Consider the following 20,041-nt stretch of genomic DNA (forward strand, 5'->3'; position numbering starts at 1 on the left):
TTGTTAGAAAATAGTTTATTTTGGAAAGTAAATTTTCAGAAAGTGAATTCCGGAAAAGTGAATTATTTTTCGATGTTTGGCAATGAAATAGAAAATAAGTTGGAAAACACTTTCCAGTGTTTGGTTATATTATGAAAAATGAGCTGGAAAATAACTTATTAATGTTTTATTTTTTTCAATTTTATTAAAATAATGAGGAACAAATCTTACAAATTAAAAAGTTGAACAAGAATGAAATTGAAAAAAAATATAATTTCATAAATTATCTCAAATAAAATAAATAAATAATCAAAATAACAGAGATCAAATCTAAAAAATAAAAAAATTGAAAGATGAAGAAATTAAAATAATAATAATTAATATTTCATGAATTATTTCAAATAAAATAAGTATCAATCAAAAGAATGAAGACCAAGGCCCCGTTTGTTTGCAGGAAAGTAGTTTCCTTTTGGAAAGTGAATTCCAGGGAAAGTGAATTCCGGGAAAGTATTTTCCGATGTTTGGTAGTGTAATGGAAAATGAGCTGGAAAACACTTTCCAGTGTTTGGTTATGCTATGAAAAATGAGCTGGAAAATAACTTATTAATGTTTTATTTTTTCAAGTTTATTAAAATAATGAGGAACAAATCTTACAAATTAAAAAGTTGAATGAGAATGAAATTGAAAAAAAAATATAATTTTATAAATTATCTCAAATAAAATAAATAATAATCAAAATAATAGAGATTAAATCTAAAAAATTAAAAAAAAATGAAAGGTGAAGAAATTAAAAGAATAATAATTAACATTTCATAAATTATTTCAAATAAAATAAGTAAAAATCAAAAGAATGAGGACCAAATGTGATAGATAAAAAATTTCAATAAAAAAATGATAAGGAAAAAGCAAATAGCAATTATAAAAATAAGGACCAAAATTAATATAAAAATTAAATTTTAAGTGATGAAATTAAAAAATAAATATTCAAAACAAATTATATATAGCAATCAAAAGTTTGAGGATCAAATTTGATAAAATCAGCAAATAATGACATTTCTAAATTTTTCACAACTTCCGGAAAGTGTTTTCCGCCCAAATTTTTCAGGAAAACACTTTCCTGAAAACCAAGCCAAATTTTCCTTTGACTGTAAAGTGTTTTCCGTTGACCAACTTTTCCAATGGCAAACAAACACATGAAAGTTTGGAAAGTGGTTTTCCGGAAAACAAACACAACCAAAAGGGAAAACACTTTCCTATAAACCAAACTAAATTTTTCTTTGACTGGAAAGTGTTTTCCGTTGACCAGAAAGTGTTTTCCGTTGACCGGAAAGTGTTTTCCGTTGACCAACTTTTCTAATGACAAACAAACACAGGAAAGTTTGGAAAGTAGTTTCCCGGAAAATGAATTCCGGGAAACAAACATGGCCTTGATAGATAAAAAATTTCTATTAAAAAATGATAAGGAAAAATCAAATAATAATTATAAAAATGAGGACCAAAATTAATATAAAAATTAAATTATAAGGGATGAAATTGAAAAATAAATATTCAAAACAAAATATATATATAAATTAAAGTTTGAGTAACAAATTTGATATAATCAACAAATAATTTGACTTTTCTAATTTTTTCACAACTTTCAGAAAGTGTTTTTCGTCCAAAATAAAAGGAAAACACTTTCATGAAAATCAAACTAAATTTTTCTTTAATTGAAAAGTATTTTCTGTTGATAATTTTTTTTAATAATAAATAAATAAAAACAATTTTGAAAAAAAAATTCTTAAAAATTCCTTTTCAAGAAATAACTGGCACATTGGACTTTCGCTTAGATGAGTGAGAACAAAAATAGTAAATATTTTTTTTGAGAACAAAGAGCGTGTTTGACAATATAGTTGCGGGTGCTTTTCAAATAACTTTTCGTGCTAAAATGCATGCCAATGATGTTTTTTCATTTTTTAAAAATCATTTTTGATATCAGCATATCAAAACGATCCAAAACGTAAAAACTATATTAAATTTTAACAAAAAAAAAATTCAAATGTTTTAGAAACACAACCACAGCCGCGTTCCCCTACGCTGCCAAAATCAACAACCACCATTTTCAGTTTTTGTTTTTATCTGTAACGGTAACGAATTGACACCGAGGCTTTTTGTCAACCCATTAGGCTGATTTGAGCCCCAGAATATTATCTGGGCCAGAGAAACAAAGAAAACTAGACTTGGACCGGCCCATATAATATTGGCAAATTGGCTTCCCTTCTAGTAATAGTAATGCTTGTTGCAGTTACTTATCCCTCGTTAAGTTTAAACATAATTAGCAGCGGTAAAGCAGTAACCTCCACCCTCGAGGGATCCACTATTTATACAATGATCGATACTCTTCCTGGTCCCTTGACTGCCTTCACCTCCATTTCATCTTCCCATTTCAGTAATAAAAATGTAATTATTTAAACTTTCTATGAAAAACCACACACGCACGCACGCACACATATATGAACCATCACTCCACCTTCTGAAAGAATCTCTTATATGCTGTCAGTTTTTCCTTCTTTTTTTCCCCTTCAATTACGTTTCATGTTTCCTGTCATTTCTCAATACAGGTTGTTTACAGTAAGAATGCTTAATGTTCAACTCAGGTTGGTTTCTTTACACGAAAAATGCATATGGAAAATGGGATCATTAGAAAGTTTGAAAGACGTTGAACATGTCTCATCTATAACCAAAGGTAGATAGTATAGCAAGGTTTGAGTATGCATAGGATAGCTGTATTGTGCATGCTTGTAGCCCCTCGAACCTAAGATTCATTAATCTGGCAACAAAAATTTCCAGTTGCATTGTTTTTTTTTCCATTTATTATTCTAGCCAACTGATAGGTTTTTGTTCCTTTATTTGTAAATGGAGTGTCTGTTACTCTTTGCTTACCCTCTTTGGCAAGGAATACTTTCGATTGTTGAATTGGTACAGCTAAGTTATCCATTTGAGCTTCCTTTATGTTTACACTTTGAAGCTCTGTCATTGCAGCGAGATGATTTTTTTCCCTGTTGCGGTCTTAGAAATGCAAGTATTCTCTGTCCGTATGTGAACATCCAATAGATTCAGTTTTGTTGTAAACTTCTAGGCTTGAGAGTTTAGAAAGTATTTTCTCATTTCTGAATTTGATTGACAACAATGCTATATAGACTGTGTATGCTTTAAGTGCTGGGCTACAATTTACGAATGAAGCTAGAAATCTCTCAAAGCAGTTATTGGTTTCTCATTTTCTGCTTAAAGTTGAGAGCTATTCTGTTACAAGTAGCGGTGGATTAAAAAAACCACATCCCCTTGGAACTATTAGAACTGATTTCTATATAAATTTGGAAGATAAAAGTGATTTTATTTTTTATGCCATCATAGATGATGTGGTTGACAATATGTGCAAAAGCCTGAGACATTTAAGCACCTCATGTGCTTAGGATTTTGATAGTCACATATGTTTATTTCGTTTCCTTTGGAGAATCATTTCCATATGGCTGTGTAGGAAACTGACGCGCTAAGCTTGGTTATTATTACTGAATAAAAAAAGGGGTATGATTGTTTCTTGTGTATTCTATCAAAAGCTATTATGGGAATATGACTCGCAGGCCATCTATACAGAACTGATTGTCTGGTTATTTTCCTTTCCTTTTCTTGTGCTTAGTTGGTCTCGTTCGTTCAAATGTGAAGCGGTGAAGCTTGTATTCTTTTTGGTGCATAAGCTAGTGCTCTCATGATACTTGTATTATCGAGTTTATAGCTTCACTTATTTTTGTTTAACATGGATGTGGAATGAGCAAGTAAATCTTAGAATTGTTTTATACCGTACACTTTCAAGAAACATTGACCATATTGTTTGGTGCTTGGAAAGAAACGTGTGTTGGGATCTGCTCTGCTTGGATTGTCATCTGCTTACGATCCATTTAATTTCTGGAGCAACTCTGGTCTGGTTGTTAACTGGGAAGCCGTTTCTTTAACTATGTGAATGGTGCTTCTTGGGTTTTTTTCGATCAACGTGCTAGCTTAGGCTGAGCAGTCTTGGTTAGCGGAGCTTTTCCTCGAGTACTGTGGTTCGGCTTTTGTAGTGAAAATGGAAGGTCTCGAAGAGTTGCGTGGATGGTTGTCAGGTTGTCAGGTTTTAGAGTTTCTGAATTGCGTGCAACGAGAATGTTCCAAACCACTCTTCTAGCAAACTTGACCTGGAATTAGAATTGTAAACCTCATTTCATGCAATCCGATATCCCTGAGACGCAGAGCAGATCACATGGTCACTTCCATTTTTCAAGAGGCCAACATGCTAAAGATTTGAGAATCTCTAATTCCCAGATAGAGAATCTGAAAGAAGAGAGGGAATGTGGTTTATGATATGCAGCTTCAGAAGTGGCCTAGGCAACGTTTGTAAACAGTGGAGATGAAAGAAAGTTTGAATGGAAGGTCATATCTGCACTCCCCCGAGCTTCAAGTCCCTTTGATTTGTGGAGACTTGCTGTAGTGGCATGAATTCGTTTCGTTAAACCAGAAATGTTCAATCACGCAGCAACTATAAAGAATTCAGTTGGAAAATAAAATCTTAAAATTTCTTCTGCGCTTAGAAGAAAGTTTATGACTCCACAGTCTAGACTAGAAATTTGATAAAGAAACACGCACACACAGGAGCAGGAAAAAAAATAATATAGGCAAAGTTTCTGTCTCTACTCCGATCTTTCCTTGACTAGAAACGCAACCCTAAAGCCCATTGTAACATGAAACCGCACCAGGATCCAAGTTAAAGTAAGTGAACCCACAAAAATATCCATTTCGAAACCAGGCTCTAGAACAAAGCCCAGCCCAAAGACATGCAAAGCCGTTTGTAATCATTGGATCAGAAAATCATTCGTAGCTTTCTCGAGTCTTAACGATGGGTCAAAATAACCCCTGAATCTCTTACCTTTATCCAATCGAACCTTCTACTTCTCATTTACGGTGTCCTTCATCCAACTCCTGCCTTCGATATTTAGGTGTAATGAAGACTTGTTTGTTTTGTGTTTTAAAAATATATTTTTAAAAATTATTATTTTTTAGTTTAAATTATTATTTTTTTATATTTTAAAATTATTTTGATATGTTAATATAGAAAAAATATATATAAAAAATAATTTTAATATATTTTTAAATAACAAATATTTTTAAAAATAATTATTATTACACTTCTATTTAAAATGGACAACGAGCTTGAACATTGGAATTAAAGGTTTCCAGCATTTGACCCTTCACACGAATTATATGAAATTAAAATTTCAATTTTCGTCATTTAAATTGCTATTCATGGTGAATATAAGCAACAGTCTTTCATAGATAGTTATTGATATCATTTTATAGAGAATAATAAAATATATTTCTTAGCAATATTGTTAGCTTTTTTTATTATTATAAAGGAAATTGATTGATGACTTCACACGTTCGTTATCACTGCAAGAACATTAGCAAACTTGTGAAATTGAATATTTTAATATAAAATAAATATGTGTTTAATGCATCCTTTTAATTTATTTTTAGATGATTTTGATGAATTAATATAAAAAATAAAAAATAAAAAATAAAAAAGATTGTTTTTATTCATTTCAGTTGAAAAATATCTTTAAAAATCACACTGCATTACAATACTAAAAACACTTTTTCCCTTCTATTTTCTTTCTATACAATAAATAATTTGTCATTTAAATTAAATGACAAATGAAATATCAACAGATACAAGAAAAATTTTCCTACAACTAAAGAGTTATCTTTATTTTATTTTTCAAGTCTCTGAATGAATAAGGTTATTAAGTACTATTAATAATTATTTATTTTCTAAATACCATTTTTTTTTTTCATGTTGGCCTATTGCATTAACTCTCTCATAGCTTGTGACTCATCGGCATTGTTTTTACATAAAAAAAGGCTGACCAGACTGCATATCAATACTCGAGGGACCATAATGATTTTTGACCATAAGTCATGGTTGTCTTAAAAACTAAAACGAAATTTCTCCACTCCTAAACGAAAATTCTTCAGTCCAGTTTTGTCACTCTCATATTTCCTTTTCCCTCCCTAAAACTTTTCCCCCCTCTTTCAACAAAATCACAAGTCACTGAATTAGGGTTTGTTAAAATTAGGGTTTTTTCCTCTAATTATCAATGAACAGACACAGGGGAGGAGACCGCTACAGCGACAGCGACAACGACAACGACAACTACAACTACAACACAAGCAGCTATAACAACACCATCGACAACCAAGATTCCTCGTACCCTAACCGCCGCCCCTCCCGCTTCTCCGATGCCCCTTCCCGTTTCTCCGACAGTCCTATAAACCGCTACTCTGACAACGGAAACAGCAACAACTATACCAATTACAATCGCCGTAGCCCTAATAATTACCATGGCGGTGGAGGGGGGAGGCGCGCGTTTGATAGTCCTCCGGGTGGTGGTGTAGGTGGAGATGGTGGATTCCGGCCCATGGGTGGTGGTGGTGATGGGGGGTTTAGGCCGATGGGCGGTGCAGGTGGGGGGTTTGTGCCTAATTATCAAGTGCCGCCTCCGTTGTCCCTGCCACCTCAGAATATTTCCGGGCGCAAACGAGGGTTTCACGGAAGCTCGCCTGGTAAAGTTTTGTTTAGTTAAAAATTGAAACGTTTTTTCTCTTAATTTCTGTTTTGGTAATTGATGTGTTTAATTCGGAGATCTGGGTTTTGTTTGCGTGGTTTTATTATGAAGTTGAAAAGAAATTTAACTCAATTTCGTTGTTTAATTTGGGGGTTGGGTTTTAGATGTCTAGTTTTAGTAGGAATTGAATGGTAATTTAATTATTGTTTTTCTTAATTTGGGAATTGGGTGATTATTCATGTAGTTTTGGTGGAATTGAATGGCAATTTAAATTAATTTGATTGCTCTTATTTTGTGCTAATCATGTCATTAAAGTTAAATTATGTGTTTTTTTTTGTCTTTTCTTGTTCAGATGTTAATGAATTTGTATTTTGCAGATAGGTTTGATGGTGGTGGTGGTCGTAGTGGTTTTGCTTTTGCAAAGCTCTTTGTGGGTTCTGTTCCAAGGACAGCTACTGAAATGGATGTAAGTCATTTAGTTGATGCATGAAATATTATACTGAACCCTGAAGAAAGCACTTGAAACCTCTTATACATGTATCTGTGCACAAGTACTCTCCACTTTTTTGTCGTGGCTAGTGTCTTACCATAAACGATGCTGATTTGTGTCTTTTTGCAGTTGGTTATCTTCAACTTTATTGGGCAGGAAATTTTTACTTTATAGTGTCATGTTTGTGCCATCTTAATGTAGTTTTACTGATTTGATGCCAGATTCGCCCCTTGTTTGAAGAACATGGAAATGTGATAGAGGTTGCATTGATTAAAGACAAGAGAACAGGACAGCAACAAGGTATGTAAACTGCTATTTTTAAATGAAGTAATTGTGATTCCTATGTATCTTATTTCAGGTCTCTAAGAGGCTGATGGGAGCAAAGTATTCTCATCTTTCATCTCAGTTTATTTTTGCAACAAGTTTCGGGCTTGTTGGTTTTGGTCCCCTTTTTTGTCTTCGTCCTGTCAAAACATGAAGACAGCACATGCAAACCTACTAAAAAACAGTTTTCTATAGCAGTTTGGAACTTGAAGATGATTAGATCCTCCTCTCGTCATAGTGGCTGCTGCAGTGAGAGTATTACCCAATAAGTGTTCTGTAATGTGGATGTCTATTACCATACTGTAGCATTTTTATGTCAGGATGTTTATAAGGACATCTTTTGTTCACAGTGACACCAGAAAATATTTAATTGTTACTCTCCTAATGGTGTTAAACATGATATAATCTTAAGGATTTTTTATGGTTTTTTTCTTGGCAAACTGGGAGCTGTGCACTTTGAATGTTGTTGATATTGTTTTTTGCACTGTCAAACGAGATGGTTAGCAGTTGGATTGTTAGTTGGATGTGGTTGGTTACTGCATTAAATGAGCTGTGGTTGTCGGTTATGCATCCCTCCAAACTCCAAAGCTACTCTGGAAATATGAGTGATAGGCCATTTCTTATGGGATGAATATTGTCTATGGTGATCGTCTGATTATTTCCCCTTTCTATGATATGAGATGATGGATATAAGATGAATATTGTCTGAATGTAATGTGAATGTTGCCTTCTGCTTTCCTTCGAGGTTTCTGGCTTTGTTCTGTTTTGTTGAACATGGATGTGCCAACAGTTGCAGTAGCATCTTGAAAATTAACATGTGATGTGTTTTTTAAGAAATATAAGCCTATTGCTTGTGAGATGGACGTTAAAGCTTCATTATGTGGACATATCTTGGGAAGCTTTTTGTTTGATGGTTGGTTGAATATAACGTGGAGCTTATTTTTGTGGTTGGGTTGTGGTAGTAAGACGCTTGTTGCGCATGGTTTGGCTCCAATTTGTGTTCGATTAGAACTTAACAGTTATACTTAATAAGACAGCGCACTTACTAATGTTGTGGCAGGCGTGTATGATGTGTATCCGTTTGTATTACTAATGTTTTGGCAGGCATGTATGATGTGTATCCCTTTGGTTTGTATGCTTATGGTTTGGGTTGAAGTGTGTGTATATTGTTGTTTCCATGGTCTATTTATCAAAAGCCAATTCCTTGATTTCATGTAACTGAGGGTCTAAAAAATTGAATGTTTAAATTTGGGGACCATTTCCTAGTCTTGCTGTTCTAACCATGCTTGTGAGGTAGAGCGCAATATTGATAAGTAAGGATTTTTCTTCCAGTGCTTTGGTTTTGTTTAATTATTAAAGTTTGTGCTTGGTGGTTGCTAGCAGCTTGTGATTAGTTATAATGTCATATTCAATTTCATTATGTGGTGACCTCCATTGCTTTGGTTAATAGAAATCATTTCATTATTTACCAACTTGCATTTGAATGAGATTGTGATGGTCATGGTGTGGCAATTGTGGATGATGTGCTCTATAGCATTCTGCTCTTAACATTTTTTGTCGTTGTGTTTCTTATTAGGTACTAAAGGTTCATTTTTAATTTTTTTTACCAGGTATGTGCCATGTTTGTAGAACTCAATCAAATGGCAGTTTGGTGACACATGACTGCAATAATTTCTTAGCTGTATATTATTGTGTCAGGGGTTTTGTATTAGTTTTATTTTTCATCGTGCTCTAGTGGCTAAGCAGGAGAGGTTCATGATGAATTCCTGGTTATATATTCCTAAATAGAATCAGGTAGATAGTTTAAATAACAAAGCAGGTCCATATACAGTGAGGCATATTAGTGTCGATTAGAGTAAGAGCTTGTTTTGGCCACACACCAGTTTGGCTATTTGCTCTCTGGTGTTATTTCACTTCATTCTTTTTATCTATCAAAATTGTTTGAAAGTTGATGCTACCAACTTAGTTGATCACTATGGTTGAAGTGGTGCACCACTACTGCCGCCTGTAAGGTGGTTACATAGGAGTCTTAGTTTACTTGTGAGACACCCCAATTGATGTACTGCTCCTCAAATTTTGCAAAATTGACCGTGCAGCATGGTGAGAGAGTTTGTATAAAATTTATTGCTTTATCATTTGAATTGTTTCAAACATCATGAAAGAACCCTCTTGCAGCAGCCATCGCTAGCATTTGTGATCAAACAATGGCCTTTTGCTCTCAGTCTGTATTGTGTGCTGTACTTTGTGAATGTTTCAAAGAGTTTTGGCAGAACACTTTGAAGGTTGTCTTCTCCAGTGGTGACGGCTCATCAATCCTTTTCTTTTATGTTGGTGTATCCTATATTACCTTTCCTGTTTCTGTTTCATTTTGGCTGTGCCATTCTCCCTGTTATGTGCGATGATCCATATTTACCTTGTCTCGAAGATGACTTGATAAAAGCTAAGACAGATGGCTTCTTTCTAGATGCACCTGGTTGTGTTTGATTAAACAAAATATGAAGCTGAGAAAGGTCTTCTGTTATAAGTTATCTATTAATTTTACTGCAGCAGGGAATTTGAATGTGCATGTCTGTGACATTTGAGTTCTTAGTAGACTGGCTGCGATAGGAGCCTGGATGTGCTGTATGTTTAGAAGTCTCATGGTTATGCTCTACACTAGCTTATTCTTTGCACAAAAAGAGCCAAATGAAGAACACGATTGATTCCATGGTACATTTATCATCTTTATTTTGGAGGAGGTACATTTGTCTGTTCTAGATTGGGGCTCTATGTATGCAGAGACTTACCGAGTTGTAAGATTTTGAGACCAAAATGGAGAACGCACTTTGGATGTCATTTTACTTGGTGCATGTTTGAAATAACTAACTACCAGTGCTACAGACCTTTTATGCTGGAGTGCAGGGGGGATCTTATGTTACTTTTTTTGGTTGACGAACATGATTTTAAGTGATCATTGACCTTGTGATCATCAAACACTATTTGGCTTGTGCATAAGTTGTTGATTTATATGGTTATGGTCATGCTATTACTGCCATGTTGCTGTTATCTATTATGGTTGTTATTTCTAAACTCCCTTGTCAGTACTCTACTTTTTCGTCGCATTATGTTGATCAGTGAAATGGCTACCTGTGAGACCTTTGGCCTAAGACCTGATGATTTCCCAAATACGCTCTCTGTTTGGTTTATTTGTTGTTAGTCTTTAAGCAAATTATATTGTTTGAGAGAACATTGTGGACTAATTCATGATTGACATTCTTTATGCCATGAGTGCTGCAAAAGAATGCAGGAAGAACATCTGTTACATCCACTTTTCCACTTTTTATGCTTTTTACCCAAGTGTGCCTTCAGGTTTCTTCATGCTTTTTCAAACCCTTTTAGATTAGAATCATTCAATTAGTCCTAAGAGCTCATTACTTCTAATAATAACAGCTAATTATATTTATGGATCTAAAGCTGCAATGCTCTAGTTGAGAATTGGAGCACTCTTTTTTCCTAACAATAAGTGGTCTAATGCATAGGAGTGCTGGCATATGTTTTTTACATTTTGATTTAATGACATACACACCACCGTTTGAAGGTGTAAGTAACCATGAAAATCAGGTTAAAAACATTTCACTCATGCAGGCTGTTGTTTTATAAAATATGCAACCTCAGAAGAAGCTGATAGGGCCATCAGAGCTTTGCACAATCAACGAACTCTGCCTGGGGTTAGTTACGTTCCTTTGCTTGGTTTCCAATTATATGGATCAATATAGCAGTTTCACATGTTAAACATTTGTTTTCCAGGGTGTGGGTCCCATCCAAGTTAGATATGCTGATGGAGAACGAGAGCGCCTTGGTAATTGTCAATGACTTAACTGAGATTTCCAAGTTTCCGAAGTTTGATCTGTTTCTTACATGTTGAATCTGCTCTATGAAACATTCTTAGGTTTGCTAACTTTTCAAAACTTTTATGAAATGGACATTTCTTGTTCTTCATTACTATCTTGGATCAAATATTTCCGTTGGCAAATGCCCTTTTAGGTGCTGTGTTCCTTGAACAGTTAAAACTTGTTTTCAATAGGACAGAACACATGCAAATATGTTTTTATTTCTAATTTCTAATTTCTAATTTCCTTCCCTGATTTTTTCCTTTGTATGGTAGGTGCAGTTGAGTACAAGTTGTTTGTTGGTTCACTGAACAAACAGGCTACAGAAAAGGAAGTTGAGGAAGTATGTCACATGTCTTTTGGTTGTTTATTGTTTTGTCATTCTTCTGACAGCTTGCCTTCCTCTCTCCCTCTTAATGAATGCTTTATTCTCTTCTAGTGAATATTTAACAGTTTGTTGGTTTATCTGATGAGTAGATATACCTTCTATACCATTCCCTCATAGATGCATATATGAATTTCGTTTATTCAGTTTACTTTTTCTTTCTAGTCATGTGTATAATAATAAGTGTTTCTTTGTTCAGATTTTTACACCATATGGTCGGGTTGAAGATGTTTACCTTATGCGTGATGAAATGAAGCAGAGTCGTGGTGTGCCCTTAACTCTTATTTCATGTTAAGAAACATAATATTCCTGTATTTGAATTCATTTTCTTTTCAACTTAATGCCGCATATTTTTTTCTAGGTATTTGTGGAGCAAATTAGATTGTTATTGTTCTTTTTCTAAATTATCTACATAACAATAAGGGATGGGTGGTATTATCAGTCTATATCTCAGTAAACAATTGGCCAACATTTTATGTGACAGCATGCAGGGTTGATGCTTCTCCTCAGTGCATTCTTCTTGGCACTTCCTTTTCTTTATGCTCTTAACTATGTGAAGCTAATACCATCATGTTTCTAACTTTTGACTGCTGATGCTCCTGTTGAATTCATTCTGAAGGTTGTGGTTTTGTTAAATACTCCCATAGAGACATGGCATTGGCAGCTATTAATGGTCTTAACGGAATATATACAATGAGAGTAAGGAGTGCTTGCTGCTTTTATGATGTTAGGTTTACTGAATATAATATTAAGTGTCACCTTTTTACTTCAATTTTCTAAACTGTTCAGGGTTGTGAGCAACCATTAACTGTCCGGTTTGCAGATCCTAAGAGGCCCAGGCCTGGAGGAGACTCAAGGTTTTTCAGCTGTGATCATCTTTCACTCTGGATTACTTGTACATTTCTTGTTACATTTTGAATGAAATTCACAAAATAAATGTTGGAGCTTTTTTTTTCCCCAGAGGTGGTCCTGCATTTGGTAGTCCAGGTGTCGGCCCAAGATTTCAAGCTTCAGGGCTTAGGTAAATTTTCCCTTAACATTCTGGTAAAATAAACTGTCACTTCAGCTTCTCTATTTATCTATTGTTTTGACATTATTGCTTTCATGCTCACTTTTGTTAGACCGCCACCAAATTTAGGGGATCCTATGGGTGACCATATTCCACCTAATGCTTGGCTTCCAATGAGTCCCCAGAATATGGGTCCTTCCTCCAATGCTGGTGTTCATGGTTTTGGGAATCAGTTGCCTCCCAGGTCTGGTGACTTAGCAATGCCTTTAAACCAGGTAAGACTATTTGCAGTTATCTGATACGTTGAAACCCCTTAGCATTTTCTCTTACCCATGATTAATTTTTGTTTTGACTCTTTAAGCAAATGCATGATTAATGTGGTCTTTTACTTACAAAACAATTTTTTTTATTGGATGGTATATTGATCACCTGATCATGTTCACTTTTGATAAAATACTCCTTTTCTTGTCACAAATCCCACTTAGATATTCATAGAGTTGGCAGTCTTTTTCTTGACATGTATAATCTTTGATTGGATGGTATATTGAATATCTTCTTATGAGAAACTTGTCTCCTTTGTTGCACACTAGTTTTCTTTGTTTAATTCTAAGCATATGTTTCTTGTTGCTAGCTTTAGCAATTCAGACCCCAGACCCACATGGTTCGACACTGTTACTTCTATTCTTACAGAACTTTGAGGATTGACAGTTTCTTCTGCTGCATCTTGGGCACATGAAGACACTTATTGATGCCTGCATGTGCTTCTCATTGTCATCCTAGACTAACAAATATTGTCTACATGTTTTTATTTTTTCAGACTGTTAACCAGTCACTGCAGCATCTCCCCCCTGCTAGCCAGCAAATATCACCTCTGCAGAAACCACTTCAATCGCCTCAGCACTTGCCACCTTCCCTTCAACTACATGCTCAAGCTGCATCTTCCTATCCTCAGACACAGACTTCTCATGTCAGTCAGCTACAGAGTTCGCTTGCTACTGGTCAAACACCCTTCAGTCAAGCACTGCCGTCACAGCATATGATTGGCTTTGGAAGACAGCTACCTGCTTCTCAAACTGAGATCCAGCAGGGCATCTCATCAACTGTAGCACTACAAGCCCCCCACTCCATGTCTGTAGCAATAAATCAACAGCAATTGCCTGCACCTGTTCAGCAGCAACTACTTCAGCCTCTCCAGCAGTCCCCTTCTCAGTTAGCTCAGATGCTGTCACAACAAACTCAAACCCTGCAAGCAAGCTTTCAGTCATCTCAGCAGGCTTTTTCCCAGCTGCAGCAACAGTTGCAGATGATGCAACCATCAAACCAGAGCACACTGCAACAGAGTCCCCAGGCTCCAAGACAGCAGGTACGATAAGCTTTTAGAGGGTAAAGAGCTGTGTAGTGGTCGGGAATTCCTAGATTCATTACTCACTTCTCTTCAAATTTTGGTAAAAGTCATGTATTGGGCTGCAAGGTTTAATGCGCATACAGCTCTAGATCATTTGCTTGACGTCAATGGTTAAAACTGTTATCAAAAGCTGGAAACATGATTTTGATTTCTGGAAAAGTAGTTCTGATCACAAGGAAACTTGAACTTGAAAGTGTTGCTGGGTGTTGGCGTTGGATAAAATTTTATCTGTCTGACCTGTTAGTGCCCATGATATTTTACATGCATTTATACCACTTGTCTTTTCGTGGGGCACCTTTCACTTCGTGAAAACCCAAATTCCAGTTTCTCATGTTAGGATGCTGCACTAATTTGCCCATCTAAGAAATTATACTATTTTCTCTCAATCTCGTGTTTGCTGTTGTACTTCCTTTTGCTTGTTAAACTTGTGTTATTATGATTATATGCTGAAAACACTGCCTGCCTTCACATTCTCAGTGGCCTCCACAAGCAGTTGCCAGCACTCCACTTCCTGTAGATTTGCCTCCATCTACTTCTGCTCCTACTGCAGGTGTTATGAGTCAGACTGTAGCTCCTGTAAAATGTAATTGGACTGAGCATACATCCCCCGAGGGATTCAAGTACTATTATAACGGTGTAACTCATGAAAGCCGAGTAAGCAACTGATCGTTGATTTGCTCTGTTGTTGGCACTTAATTGTTTGAATTGGCTGTTAATTTTTCCCTGTGACTGGACAGTGGGAGAAACCTGAAGAATTGAAATTATTTGAGCAACAGCAGCAACTGCACCAAAAACCTCCAGTTCAACTGCCTCAACCACAGACAAATCCTCAAGTTTTGCCCACCCAGCAAGTGCCACAAACCCAACAGGTGCATCTTCAAACACAGTTTCGCCACCAGCAACAGCAGCCACAGCCTTCCTTTCCTTCTGCGGTTAGTGTCTATATTGTTGTTCCAAATTGTAGTGCATATCATATCTCCTCGCTAACTCCATATCATGAACTTCCAGTATGCCACTACTGAAGTTAGGGGTCAACAAGATATGCTCAGATAATTACCAGTCATCAGAAAGCATTTTGTTATTTGTTAATGTGTCACAGTAATGCCTGTCTTAAAATGAGACTGCCTTAAAAGCTTCCTTTTGTGGGTACTTACTTTTGAGTACTGATTTTTCTATTAGTTGTTCTATGGCTGTTTTAGCAAATTAAGCCTCAGTCTTTGCCTGGCCATTCCACATACCATTACAATGTGTCAAGTTGCATATTTTGCAGGTGGTAAGATAATAACTGCATAGAAATTTTAAATGGAAGAATGTAAATGGATTACATAAACTCGTATGAATTACCAATGATAATTGAAAGTATTGTCACCCACCAGAGGTCTTGTTGTCCAAAGAAATTTAGCCTGTCTGTTAATCCAGGGAATAATTGGTGTAGTTTTGGATCGTTTGTAGATTGCATTGTATGAAAAAGATTGCCCCTGGTGCACTTTTTTGGTTGAGCCCGTCCATCTTTGTTGGTTCCCTTGTCAAAAAAATCAATGTGTCCTACATGTATTAAATCTGGTTTATTCCCTGGAGTTTGCTTTGATTGGAATGTTGCAGATGGTGCTCTGCATTAGGTGGATGTGCTTTTCATGCTATCCACAATTGCTCGAGAAGTCATGAAATTGGAGATGCAAGAAGATGACTTTTATATGTTTGATTTACTCCTTTGTTAAAACAAACAATAACAACCAAGCCTTAATCCGAAACTATTTGGGTCTCCACACCATGCAACTGCACAATTTTTAGTTTTAAACTTATAATATCTTGTATCTTGTATGGAATGCAAGTCCATGCCTGTTGCATGGGCACCTTTTAGAATTTAGACTTCATTAAAACTGTGGAAAATGTTCTGCTATCTGTTTTTTCACCGAAGATTTATATGGAAGGAAATATGTATGTGAACACAACTTTTGCACGTTTATCTTTTTCCTGTTAGGAGTTTTTTGTCATCTGCCTTTTGGATCTTTTTTTGACTTTGCAGGAACATGGTTATACACAATTACCTGCAGCAGCTAGTTCAGTCAACGATTCGACACGCTTCCAGGTACCTTGTGTTTTTCCATGTCCTTGGATCTTTTCTGTAATAATAGATCATTCCTAAGGTCATTGTCTGCTGCAGGGGCGTCCAGTTGCTCAGGATTGGATGTGGAGGAATAAGCCAGCAGGTTCTGATAATTTTCTATTTTTATATTACTCTGGGATGGTTTTCTTTTCACCCAAAGTTTCTCAAGACAAATAGGAATTAATGCAAAGGAGACCTAGAAAATTATGCCTGAACATCAAAAATAGTAACTCGTCCTTGCAAGGTGCCCTTTTGGATGAAACTGAATGAAAGCACCTGCAGCATTGCACTTGTGTGCAAACTGCCAAGATAACATGATTAGTGGGTCATGATTATGGGACATTGGGTTGCTTTGGGGAGTAGAATTGGATTATTATTTTTACGAGACTGACAATTCAAGTCTCATGATGTGGTAGATTGTTTTGGAAGATGGCATAGACACCCTTAAATGTGCTTTGGAAGACAGTTTGGGAGTTTTTAATTCTCTGTTCGTCTTGCTCATTGTTTTTTGTTCTCTTACTCATGTTATGTTGCGTTCTTCTCCAGGAACTTGAAGAGAGGAATCTGAGGCAGCACATGGGCAAAGTTACAGCTACTTGAAATGCCAAGTGAGAGCACTGGCAATCCAACAGGAGCGGCAACAACTGCTATGAGCTTTAAATGCTAAATGAGATGTTTATTGAACAGTTTTTCCAGCTTAATCTTTACTAGCTGTGGCGATTTACTGTTCAACAGTTGCTGTAATGCAAATGCCCATGTGCCATCAGTACACGGGGTAATGACTTGCCTATATAACATATCAGTTGCTACCTACGATCCAATATTCACTTGTAACCACATAACCGCCATATTTGGCCCCACTTGAGGATCCGAGATGGCAAGTGATGCTGATGAATAATAATAGTAATATTCACCAGGCGTTGTACTGTTTTTGCCAGGTTTATTTTATTAGTGCTGGGTTATACTAGATTCATAGCCGAAAAGAAAATCAAAAGTGGTGTTTAACCGTTTTAGGACACATTATAAAACTATAATTTTCGAGTATTTGTTTTTTACACGCTCGAACGTTTATATAAACCTCATGGATTATGGATAAAGCTTCTAAATTGAGCCAAGTTATCAGCATCTAGCTTGTCATCTTGCTAGTAGTAATCGAAAGATTAGTCGACTGTCCTACAGTTCCTGCATAATTCGCCTGTCACCTTTAAGCGGCCTTAAGCCTCCCATTTTCAGCGTGGAATTCTTGAACTCCTCAAAGAATAATAATGGATCCTTAACGTAGGATTCTGCAATCTCACGTGTGCGATCACCTTCTATTACAAAGAACTGGTCAGACGGAAGGAATCCCTTTCCTAGAGAAGATTGTCGAATGTAGCTGGGGTCACCAGGTCACGATGTGCTACTGTCGTGTTGCTGTCAACAGTTTATGAGCATGGTTGCTGTAGCGACTGAACGAAGTCCACATAAACATCACGGCCACCGTAGTTACCAGGGCACAGGAATCGAGAGCTAAAAGTTGAGCATCTAGCTTTTCCTATTGTGTGCGCATTGAGCATCTAGCTTTTCCTATTGTGTGCGCACCTGCCGAATCACAATTAGACCGTGGTTTTCAGGTGGCAGGAGTGTCCTGACATGCATTAGGATAGGAAACATATTACTTGCAAGGGCAACCATATCATTCTGTATGATGCCAACATTCTGAAAATTAGCCACTACGAGTTGATACACTAGAATATGGAGCACGTATATTCCCAGTCGCTGCTGCCTTGGTAGCACTCAAGCTGTCCTTCCTAACTTGGTCCACCAGACTGCAGATTAAGTAGAATTCAGGTTAGTTCAAACCATTTAAAGATAGTAAGATATTCTCTTAACATGAAGAGTGACAAAAATGCAACACACAAGAAGAACTGAATCAGTGGCAACAACTGCGAGAATATTGGCACAAGAAACCGTTTCAGGACAAACAGATTCCAGATCAGATTTAACGAGTTCAAGTTCAATGGTCCAGCTTTTTTCACCCACAAAGTTCTCAGTATCATCTAGCAACACTGAAGCGCCCAATCTCTGCAAAATTATGCCCAATCTCTGCAAAACACAATTTTTATCATGGCCATTGCTATTGCAATAAAAGCTTTCATGAAGAGAGACAATATGTAAAGTTCATAAAATTAAACTTTGACTTGCATTAACAAAGCAATCATGGAAGGGAAGATGAAGCATGGAAGCTGCCGTTCTTGGTTCCTCGGAGATTGCACTTTCAACCCAAGATAAGATACAAGGGTCTGCCTCTGGGCAGGATTCTTTGTACACGTCAAACTGCAATAGCACACCGATATCATCCACACATGTTTTTTTTTTTTTGATTTACGTGGGGTGTCCGGGCCAGCTTACGCGCACCACGACTATTCCCCACGGCCCACTGGACATCCTGCAAGCCCAGGAGCATGTAAGGCACCGCGGGGGTGACAGGCGTACACATAGAGGGTCGAACCCGGGACGGGGGCGGAACAAGTCACACGAATTGACCACAGCAGCTAAACCCTCAAGTACGGGTACACTCAAGTACTCGAACCCAGGACGCACAGGTAGGGCAAAGCCTGCCAAGGCCACTGAGCTGCAAGCCTCGTGTGTCATCCACACATGTTTTGTTCAAAGTGGTTGGTGCTTTGCCAACTCAATTACAAGCTTAATAAGCATCATAAAACAAAAAAGGTAAGATCATATCCATGTTCCACTAGCTTGTGTGGACGTATATGAAATGGTGCTGGGGTTAATAGCTTCAGTTCACTTGAATAGAAATTGCTGCGAAAAAAAGAGAGATGGAGTAGTTTCATGTATTGTACCAAAGGGTGGTTAGTGGTTACTGGACAACGCTGTCAGGACTTGGAAGCAGTCAAGTTCATAGTACATGATGAGTGTGCAGCACCCTAATCCCATGTGCTTCAATTTTTCTTTTTACCGAATGTTTCTCTCAGAGTTGAGATGGTACATTGAAAATTTCCCAAGTATGTTGAGACAAAGGGGCCCAGTAGTTTGTCACAAACCACTAGAGCTTAGAGTTGCAGGTTCTGTTTCCGTTGAGGGGTTGGATTGTTCCATTCATGAACTCAACAGATGCAGATGCTTCTTTAAGTTGTGTCTTCTAGGCTTATAGCCCACACATCTTTTTAATCTTTGCCATCAAAACTAAGAGCCAAAAAGGATCTCTAGTGTTGCAGATAGAAACCATGAATTCAGGCCATTGATAGTATACCCTGCAGGTATTTCCTGAAATGTGTGCCAGGCTAAGGCAGATTTTTGTTACTTCTTTGAATCACTTTTCTGAAATGTATTTTAAGAGGTGTTTGATAGGCAGATTTTTAGATGTCTTGTAATGTGATCGTTAAGAAGATGATATTTGCATTTCATTGAAAAGGAAAATTTCTAATACTTTGTGGTATTTTATAATACAAGGCTAAGGTTCCCTACTTTCAGCATCTCTTTTATAAGAACAATCAAGAGTCCGGGAGCATGGAGAAAAAAATTGGGAAAAACTTTTTCATGCTCTGTTCGGGGCCGGAATTTGTTTATCGCATGAATGACAGCCTACATTAAAGGCAGTAAATTTGATATGCTATGGAGATAGCAAAAGGAGAGAAGAAAAAACAACAAAAGTAGAAATCTCATCTAACATGCTAAATCCATTTTCACAAGACAAGGATCAATGCTCTGAGTACATGCATTATTGACCCTGGCAAGAGAGGATCAATCTCTGAAAAGAATTCTAATTGATCTCAGAAACCATGCATGCTCAGCAGGCTTGAAACGACTATGTAGAGTTGGTTCTCATGCTACAAAG

At 36.6% G+C, this 20,041-nt stretch overlaps 1 protein-coding gene and 1 pseudogene across 2 annotated transcripts; one reads left to right on the forward strand and one right to left on the reverse strand.

The window, feature by feature from the left end:
* The first annotated feature begins 6,008 nt into the window (after positions 1–6,008).
* On the forward strand, positions 6,009–17,151 carry LOC133696380 (flowering time control protein FCA). Of its 2 annotated transcripts, none has more exons than XM_062118558.1 (17): positions 6,009–6,612; positions 6,992–7,080; positions 7,326–7,404; positions 11,053–11,135; positions 11,215–11,266; positions 11,573–11,640; positions 11,882–11,948; positions 12,302–12,381; positions 12,472–12,539; positions 12,644–12,703; positions 12,804–12,966; positions 13,509–14,054; positions 14,574–14,750; positions 14,834–15,028; positions 16,123–16,185; positions 16,261–16,306; positions 16,750–17,151. In XM_062118558.1, the coding sequence occupies exons 1-17, from the start codon at positions 6,147–6,149 to the stop codon at positions 16,755–16,757; spliced, it is 2,310 nt and encodes a 769-aa protein (XP_061974542.1). In that variant the 5' UTR covers positions 6,009–6,146; the 3' UTR covers positions 16,758–17,151. The 2 variants fall into 2 exon arrangements, with proteins under 2 accessions (XP_061974542.1, XP_061974543.1); XM_062118559.1 differs by having other exon boundaries at positions 11,579–11,640.
* A 212-nt stretch (positions 17,152–17,363) lies between these two features.
* LOC133696313 (peroxidase 40-like) lies at positions 17,364–18,900 on the reverse strand (annotated as a pseudogene).
* Positions 18,901–20,041: the final 1,141 nt, after the last annotated feature.

This window comes from Populus nigra, chromosome 6 (assembly GCF_951802175.1).
Source record: "Populus nigra chromosome 6, ddPopNigr1.1, whole genome shotgun sequence".
Lineage (NCBI taxonomy): Eukaryota > Viridiplantae > Streptophyta > Magnoliopsida > Malpighiales > Salicaceae > Populus > Populus nigra.

Coding starts and splice junctions, on each gene's coding strand:
- LOC133696380 (XM_062118558.1), top strand. CDS start 6,147: ATGAACAGACACAGGGGAGGAGACCGCTACAGCGACAGCGACAACGAC. Junction 12,540..12,643: donor AGGCCTGGAGGAGACTCAAG/GTTTTTCAGCTG, acceptor TTTTTTCCCCAG/AGGTGGTCCTGCATTTGGTA. Junction 12,704..12,803: donor TTTCAAGCTTCAGGGCTTAG/GTAAATTTTCCC, acceptor CACTTTTGTTAG/ACCGCCACCAAATTTAGGGG.